Source organism: Vespa velutina, chromosome 13 (assembly GCF_912470025.1).
Source record: "Vespa velutina chromosome 13, iVesVel2.1, whole genome shotgun sequence".
NCBI lineage: Eukaryota > Metazoa > Arthropoda > Insecta > Hymenoptera > Vespidae > Vespa > Vespa velutina.
Genome location: NC_062200.1, coordinates 1547060 through 1557059, shown reverse-complemented (window position 1 = coordinate 1557059; position 10000 = coordinate 1547060). Strand labels below are relative to the sequence as shown.

At 27.8% G+C, this 10000-nt stretch overlaps 1 protein-coding gene across 6 annotated transcripts in view; it reads left to right on the top strand.

The window, feature by feature from the left end:
* The window catches only part of LOC124953928, a 76591-nt gene that overhangs the window by 41505 nt on the left and 25086 nt on the right, over nucleotides 1-10000 (top strand). For all 6 annotated transcript variants that reach the window (XR_007102374.1, XM_047506001.1, XM_047506002.1 and 3 more), the window contains 4 exons: nucleotides 49-222; nucleotides 347-508; nucleotides 610-852; nucleotides 1459-1689. Coding sequence is in view for 5 of the 6 variants with exons in the window: in XM_047506001.1 (XP_047361957.1) it covers nucleotides 49-222; nucleotides 347-508; nucleotides 610-852; nucleotides 1459-1689 (810 nt within the window). In the remaining variant the exon portion in view is untranslated. The remainder of the gene's footprint in view (nucleotides 1-48; nucleotides 223-346; nucleotides 509-609; nucleotides 853-1458; nucleotides 1690-10000) is intronic.

Below are 10000 nucleotides of genomic sequence, written 5' to 3'. Positions count from 1 at the left end.
ATCCTGATAATAATAAAATATTGACAATATTCTTTTTATCGTATATAGGTAGCACAATTGAAGAAATTTGCAGAAGGTAGCGGTCTTGGTATTAGTTTAGAAGGTACGGTGGATGTTGAAAATGGTCAAGAAGTGAGGCCTCATCATTACATACGTTCGATTTTACCTGAGGGACCTGTCGGTCAAAATGGTACATTACGATCAGGAGACGAATTGTTGGAGGTAAGATTTATTTAATTTATTATATAAGAGAGAGAGAGAGAGAGAAAAAAAAAGAAAACAGAATATATACAAAAAGAAAAAAAGAAAGAAATAATTAACTTAAAAAATTGTAATATTCCTTAAGGTAAATGGTTACCGTTTGCTCGGTATAAATCATATGGAAGTAGTTAGCGTTTTAAAAGAATTGCCTATACACGTTCGTATGGTTTGCGGAAGGAATGTGGCCTCCCAGGATCCATTATGTCCCATCGATACTGCTCAACATCAAGCAGCCTTTCAAACCAGAGTAAGTTTAAAAATATTATTTAATATTTATCAATTATTTTATATCCTTTCTATTTTCGTCGAATCATAATGTTAATTTATTTAATCCAATGAAATATACAGAGTATTCTCGGTGGATCCCTTCAAAATCTTTTACCGACAATGGATAGACTTGTAAAAGCGAAATCTGATGGATCCTTGGCTTCAACTACTACGACCGCAACAGTTACTGACGCTAGCTTGAACAAAATGAAGTCACGATCATTAGAACCATTAACGGGCTTGGCTATGTGGAGCTCAGAACCGCAAATTATCGAGCTGGTTAAAGGAGAGAGGGGCCTTGGGTTCTCCATTTTGGATTATCAGGTATAATGTATACGTATGTGTGTCTCTGTGAAAAAAGTTGAATCCTCGACTTATTTGTATCAAGATTTGAACATTCAAATCTTTCTCGCTTTCCAGATTATTGTTTTGAATGATTAAGTTATTCTAAAGATCTTTAAATTAACCATTCCACTAATGCTTACACTTCTGATTAGAAATGGAATAATGTTTGTCTCTGCATACATTATATAGTAATATGATTTGTTGTATCGTTCTATCTATATAGATTTATGGATAGAAAAAAGATTGAGTATAATACAGTATTAATAGTATACAATATTATATGGTATAATACAGTGCAAATATAATATTATAATATATATTATAGTATAGTACTAATATTATACAATATTATACAATATAATACAGTATTATACAGTATTATACAATATTATATTTATATATATATATTTATTGTATACATATCCCTGTATAAGTAATATAATATTGAAAATGATGAAATATAAATAATATAGACAGAATATAAATAATATATAGAATATTATATATATATATATTATCTATAAAATTTTCTTTTCCTTTTTTAAATTTTTAAATAATATCATCACATTTTGTCTGTTGATTCAGGATCCAATGAACCCCAACGAAACTGTGATAGTAATAAGATCGCTCGTTCCTGGTGGTGTTGCACAAGTCGATGGCCAACTTATACCAGGTGATCGACTTCTGTTCGTGAACGATATCGCTTTAGAGAATGCAACTCTTGACCAAGCTGTTCAGGCTCTGAAAGGTGCACCAAAAGGAACCGTACGCATAGGAGTGGCCAAGCCGTTACCCATACCAGATAGTATCGTACAGGTGAGCGATCAAGAAGATCCAATTGAGACCACAACGGATAGAGATAACGAGGAAGCTACGCGCTCGATCATGGATAGCCATAAACAGAGGCGAGAATATTTTCGAGAGCGTAAAGTGAACGTGATCGAACCACCTCATCACATGGATTTGATCGATGGTCTTAAACATCTATATAATCTCGTCAAATCCGAAAGCTTTTGAGATCGATCGACGTTACGAATCAAATCTAATTTGATTCATGATGAATTTTTTTCTTTCTTTTTATATATATATATATATATATATATATATATATATATATATATATAAATATACATACACATTTCGTCATTACGTTCTTTGTGTAACCTTCGAGACATGACATTAACGTTTTGTCGTCATATTTTCTTTTTTTTTTTTTATCATCGAAATTTTTATATCGAAAATAATATGATCCGTGAAACGGATTCTTTTTGTATTGTTTTCGTTTCGCGCTTATTATTATTTTTTTTTTTTTTTTTTTTTTTTTTTATTAATTATTGTAGCAAGAAGAGAGAGAAACGAAGACCTTAATTATAATCTATATATATATATAGTTTTTGAACAATGTGCAATAGCTATCGTTGCGTCATTTTATTGCAATGTTGCATTCTTGTGAGAAAGAATCAAAATATTGCAACGACTCAAAGTGGCTTTAAGATAATTGGGATATATGTCCTTCCTATCCACATGTTTGATTTCCATTTGCTATTTTGTTGTTGTTTTTGTCCTTTTTCTTTGTTTTTGTTTTTATCCCATCATGCATGTTTTGCTTTTCATGTCTAGCTTTATGCGTCACTCATTCATTCGATCATATTCAATTCTAATTTAGCCATTATTGCGAATATATTTTCGCTTTATGTTTAATTCTTTTCATGCGTTAATTACTAAATAAAGTATATATACATTTACACATATATATATATATATATATATATATATATATATATATATTTACACATATATATACATATATACATATATATAAGAAAAAAGGAGAAACACCAACACGAACAAATTAAACAAATTTCATTGACCAATTCTTACACATAAATAAATAATCTTATTTTAACAGCAAACCTTTTCCTATGCACTTGCATACATTTGTAAAATTAAAAATTATTACAGTATGTCTATGGAAGTAGGAAAGAAAATTTGAAGAAAAAAAAGAAAAAAAAAAAAAAGAAAGTAAAAAGAAAAACACAAAAAAGGATTTTCATGTAAATCAAACACACCATAAATAAAAATAGGGTGCCGTGATCATTGTTTTTCTTTCTTTTTTTTTTCTTTTTCTTTTTTTCCTTTTCCTTTTTTCTTTTTTTTTTTTTTTTTTTTTTTTTTTTTTTTGTTTATCCAAATCCTATTCATCCTTTCCGTCATAATCATAATTAATATCATTAAGATTTAATCTATGTTGTTTACATATCATTACTTACATACTTTTCTTTCTTTCATTTAATTTTATTTTCCTTCTTTTCTATATCATTTATTTTCGTATTTTCTCCAATTATCTCTTATAAACGAGAGAGAGCGCACGAATACTTTCAAATATTTGACACAAAATCAATTACGTTAAAGTAAACTAATAATATTATGCAGAGCGAAGAACTGAGCAACGTTTTTAACTCTTTATAACCTAATTGTTTTCTTTCGTCTTTTAAACGAGCCTAAAGTAAAATAAATATTACGAAATTTATACTTGGTAAATATTAACTTTTGAATAAAAAAATAATTAACAATTAATGCTAAAGTTAAATTAAATATTATATAAAGAGTTGAAAGAGTAATGAAGTAAACGATTAATTTAATATCTCAACATTATAATTTAATACACAGGCGTACCAACCTAACCTTTATATTTCCGGACACATTCTCTCTCTCTCTCTCTCTCTTTTCTGAGAGAAATGACCGGATCAAATGAATTTTCCCTTTCCGTACTTTTTTGTAAAACAAATACGTTTATAGTCAGTCATAAAAAAAGAAGAGAAGAGAGAGAGAGAAAGAGAGAGAGAGAGAGGAGAATTAAATTTTTGAGAATCTTTCTTTCTCTCTCTCTCTCTCTCTCTCTCTCTCTCTCTCTCTCTCTCTTTCAGTATAATCTGTCGTTTCTACGACGTATTTTTTTTTTTTTTTTTTTTTTTTTTTTTTTTTTTGATATATGCTATAACAAAAAAAAATTTAAACAGTTTGGCGCGTAAAATTCGCGCGATAATGATTCTCAACCTAACCTAAAACCTCCTTCAATTGTTCCCTTCGATCGTCTTTTGTTATTATTTCTTAAACGTGCGTCGTGTAAGAAGAGAAATGCAAAAAAGATTATCGTGAAAATTTAATAATACGAGAGAGAAAAAAAGAATGAGTAAGATGAAAGAAAGAAAGGAAGAAAAAAAAAAAACAAGTAAAATAAAATAAATGAACGTATGAAAATGAAATGAAAAAAGGAAGCGCGGGGAAAAAAAAAAGGAGAGCCGGGGGAGGACGTTGAAAAAAAAAAAAAGAAATAAAACGAAAACAGAGAGAAAAAGCAAAAAAAAAAGAAAAATGATTTTCGGGATTCGTTTTACTTGGAATCCGGATGATCTCTCTCGTGAACATATCGGTGCTACTTTACAGCCTAACGATGGCCTTTAAATATGTCATGCTGCAGCCAGCCCCTTTAAGTAAGTACATAAATAAAACGATTGTAATAGTGAATGAAAGTTGCCTGGTAGAGAGTAGCTGATCGAAATAATAATGATAAGATTATAATAATAATGATAATTATTAACGTTTTCTTTCGATACATCTCTCTCACACATCTCCTCTCCTCTACCCCCTCCCCCTCCCCCACCGTCAAATATAAAGTAGAAACAATAACAACATTAACGAGAACAATAGATCAGGTTATACTGTTCTCACGACACACATACACACAGGCATACATAATTCTTTTTTTATTTTCTTTTTTGATTTTTTTTGTTCTTTTTTTTTTTTTTTTTTTTTTTTTTTTTTTTTTTAATTACTGACTCATCTCTTCTTTCTATAATATGTATATACATATACATATATATGTATGTATGTATGTATGTATGTATGGATATTATATTTCATATTTGTCTCTTTTTGCAGTCGGACGATTAGGAAAAAGAAAAAGAAACATAAAAAAAAAAGAAAAAGAATGCGAAACAAACAAACGACAAAAAAAGGAAAGAAAGCAATTAATCAAATTGATCAGGTATTGAGTGTTTATAGAGTGAAAGCAGAGAGAATTATTGTGTGAGTTAGAGAAAGACGGATGGACGGACAAACAGAGAGAGAGAGAGAGAGAGAGAGAGAGAGAGATAGTGAGAGAGAGAGAGAGAGAGAGAGAGAGCGAATGCATAAGTTAGATAAAGACAGAGAAGAAATATACAATTGGAACGAATGAATGAATGAATGAATGAGTGTATGTGTGTGTGTAAATGGAAGAGAAAATACGAAAAAAAAAGAACTGAAAAAAAGAAAAGAGCGAGAGAGAGAGAGAGAGAGAGAGAGGGATAGAGTGAAAGAGAGGGTGAGAGGGATGACAAAAGAGAGAACGAGATAAGTGAAAAAAAAAAGCAAATCCAACATACAATAACCCATCTCTATCATTTTTTCTTTAAGGAAAATTTTTATAATCTACACGAATCCTTGCCACGCACTTCCCCCCCCCTCTCAACCCCAATCATCGCCTTTCCCTTTTCTTCGTTTTTTTTTTCTTTTTCTTTTTCCTTTCTCTCGTCGTAAGTTGCTCTTCGATCGCAAAGCTCGTACGTCAATCTTTTCACCCTTTTTTTTTTTGTAGAGCTCTTACTACCATACAACTATTGTGTATTACTTCTACTTCTATTACTACTACTGCTACTACTACTACTGCTACTGCTACTGCTACTATTACCATACTACTAATAACTGTACTTCTACTACTTCTATCTCTATTACTACTATCAATACCATATCACTATTATATACTACTTTTCATTTTATTATTTTTATTACTAGTAAATATTACACTATCGTACAGCTACTGCTGTATACTTTTACTACTTCTGCTATAACTATTACTGTGTAGTACTTTTATTTTTATTACTTCTATTGCTATTACTACTACTACTACTATTATTATTACTACTACTACTACTATTACTACTACTACTACTACTATTACTGCTACTACTATTACTAATTGCTACTACTAATACTACTTCTATCACCACCACCACCACCACCACCACTACCACCACCATCACTACCACTACTATTATTACTCACTGGCACCTTTCTTCACTATTATCAAAAGGTTCGGTGAGACCAAAACGTTTAAACCTAAACCACACTAACTGACTGATCTCATTATCCATCCTGACTGACTGATTAACCGTCCCTTGACTAGAGTCTGACGTTTATTTCAAAAAAAAAAAAAAAAAAAAAAAAAAAAAGAAAAAAGAGAGAAAAAAGGGGCGATACACGTTTAAACTCATCCACATTGGTAATTCACCATATATATATATATATGGATAAACATACAAAATGCACGCTAATTGTGTAACGATATCGATATCTCCAAAGGCTTCCTTTTTTTTTTTTATCTTCTTCATTGCTTTATTTGAAGAAAGAAAGGAAAAAAAAAAAAAAAAAAAAAAAGAAAAGAAAAAGAAAAGACAAAGCGAAGAAAAGATAAATGCAGTTCGAATTTAGAGTTCTTTTTTTCTTTTTCTATGCCGAGTCTCGAAGGTACGCGCGGGAATTTATTTTTTTTTACTTTCTTTTTTTTTTTTTTTTCCAAAGAAATAAAAAGGAAAGAAAATTCTATCCACTAGCAGCCCCGCACAACACCTACCCTTAAACCACCCCATGCCACCCTTCAACAACCAACTCACTAAATCCCTTCACATTTTTCTGGTACGCACATAATCGTAGCTTTGTATTTTTGAAATTGTTATAAGTCTGATTTTATTGTAAAAGTAGAAAGTGATAATTAAATTAAGAAATATTATTTTGTTGATTGTTATAAGAAAGAACATAAGACTTATAATAGTTTTAAAAATGAATGGCAACGATTATATATACAGCATTCTTCTCTTTAGAATCTTCTTTTTGTTCGTCTTTGTTTCACTTTATTTCTGTTCCTTTTTTTTTTCTCCCCTTTCCTTTTCTTATTTCTTTATTTTCTTCTTCTATTCATTCATATATTTAGCTCGTTAATCCTCTATAACTTTAACTAACGTTTTGTTTCACGTTTAAAAAACATATAATTAATTAAGGTGAAAATTATAATAATGTATATATTTTATATAAGTTATAATTAGTAAAAAATTATTTACTAATATAAACAAGTAATAACAATTAATATAACGTTTATTGAAAATATCAAAGTTACATAATGTGTTATAGAGGGTTTTTAATATAATACCTGTACAACACGTATGTACACACACATATATTTCCATTTTCTTTATCTTTCTCCCTTAATTTTTCATTTCAACCTTCGCATAAACGCGTTTAGCGTATCTTTCTAAATTCTATATTGCTTAGAGTTGCGCAAATCGCATACGTCTTTTAAACGAGTTTGATTTTGTTAATCAAACAGATGCAAACGTTTAAACGCATAGTAATGATAATAATAATAATAATAATAATAATAATAATAATAATAATAAAAATAATAATAATAATAATAATAATAATAATGATAATAATAATATTAATAATATTAATGATAATAATAATAATGCTTTTCTGTTTACATGATGAAGCAACAACGATGAATATGATCTCTTTTTAATTATTAATTATTATTACTATTGTTGTTTATTATTATTTATTATTATTATTGTTATTATGGTTGGCGTTGTTATTATTATTGTTATTATGCTTATTGTTATTATTCTTACTGTTATTATTATTATTATATATATATATATATATTATTATTATTATTATTATTATTATTATTATTATTATTATTATTCGTCGTCGAACGATCGAACGTTTCTGTCAGCACGTTCGTCAGAAATATCGTGAGTACGAATGGTTTCTTTTCTTTCGTTCTTCTTAATAATTTTTCTTGTTAATAAGAAATTTCTTGAATGAAATTAAATGAATTAAATTAAGTCAATAAAAAAAAAAAAAAAAAAAAAAAAATATTAAAATCTTTCTTTTTTTCTTTCATCACAATTAAAACATTTTTTTTTTGTTATAATTAAAGTAAATAAATAGAATTAAATGAAAACTTATGAACGGAGAAGTTTTTTTCGTTTTTTTCTTTTCGTTTTTTCTTTTTTTTTTTTTTTTTTTTTTTTATCATCATTTCTCGTTCTTACGTGCAAATTATTCTTATTAACAATAACGTCAAAGTATTAATACAATGATAATGACAAGCCTCGATATATAGATATAAGTGAATCGAAATATTATTAGCAATAAGATTGATAAAATAAATAATCGAAACTTTTTCTTCCTTTTATTGAATATCATTCTAGTAAAAAATAAATTTTTTTTCTCGTTGGAAATTATTTGGAAGAAACTTACTCTTTCGATATAGATGTGTTTACTCGTTTTTTTTTCTTTTTTTTTTTTTTTGTCATTTAAATGGGGGGAAGAAAGAAAAAAAATGAAAAAAAAAAAAAAAAAAGATTAAGAGAACCAATTACTTTCCTTTTTCTTCTTCCTTTCTACATTTATTTCTCGTCCTGATTATAGATTTTTTCGTTCGTTTCAAAAATATTTGATCAACTTAGTTTTAATTTGGTATTAAAAATAAAATAAAAATAAAAATAAAAAAAAAAAGACAAGGAAAAGGAAAGAGCTTAAAAACGTTATACGCGATACAAAAAATAAATTGAAAGGAGAGAGAAAAAAAAAAGAAGAAGAAGAAGAAGAAAAAGAAAAAGAAAAAGAAAAAGAAAAAAAATCTAGAACGAGAGATAATACAACGAAACCTTTCGTACTCGATCGAGTCAAGGTGAAATCTTTATTTCGACGGATTCAATTCGAATTAGTAATTGAAATTAATTAGCGGAACGATGCGGCTCTCGAATTTCAATGAGTTTCAATTCCGGAGTTGTATTGAGTGCTTTTATCTAGTTGGAACGGAAGGATAATTAATTACCGAAACGTATCGGTGAAAGCGATTATGCTGTACATTGCACAAGGTTATCAAACCTTTATTTAGTATGCACCTGCGCAGGTGAATCGTCGAATGACGTCGACATCACGATCGCGTAACGTATATCACTTTAGCGTTTAACGTGTCGGATAACGCTTTTCATTGAAAAACCACACCGTGTTTAATTTAATTATACATAAGTACGATATACATATGAACACATATGATGATCTTCCTTTATGTATATATATATATATATATATATATATATATATCTATGCGAAATGGTATTTTACCTTGACTCGAATTCCCGCCTCTCTTTCAGCTATCGCTAAAAATATCGAAGATATATGATATCGATCGGTCAATAAATATATATGCGTGTATATGTATGTATATTTTTTTTTTATTTTCTATGTAAATATATAAATATATATATATATATATATATATATATATATATATATATATACATAGATAGATAGATAGATAGATAGATATATATGTTAATCCTCCGTAATTACAATTTCTTATTTTATCTTTTTTTACAAGAAAATCATAATATTACGAAATGTAATATATAATTGATATGAAATAAATTCGATTATTAAGAATTAATTTTCTTTCTTATAAAAATATTATTTAATTCAATTTTTTATTACTATTAATTAATTGTAATATTTTCCCTTTCAATTTTTTTATATATATTTTATTAATAAATCCAATGTAATGGGGTATCGATAAATCCTTCGATTAATAAAAATTGCATTTTTCAAAAAAAAAAAAAAAAAAAAAAAAAAAAAAAAGAAAAAAGCAAATATAAAATAAAAATAAAAAAAATGAGAGAGAAATAAATTATAGAGGATTAATATTCTATATTTGTGCAATTTAGTACGCTTATTAGAAGAAAGAAAAAGAAAAAAAAAAGAAAAAAAGAAAAATTAGAAAATAGATTGTGCCGTGTGGAATGAATTATAAAAAAAATGAGCGTATTATCAGCGCTTAATTATCGCGTTAATTATTATTACTTATTATTATTTATACAATTGAATACAATCCAATAGTAATTTGCACGCGTGAATATTATTCAATACATTTCAATCTATATAAATATATTCATCTTTCTTTTTTTTTTTCACTTTTCAGAACGACGGATAAATGCCCGAAAGATACGAACAGCTGATC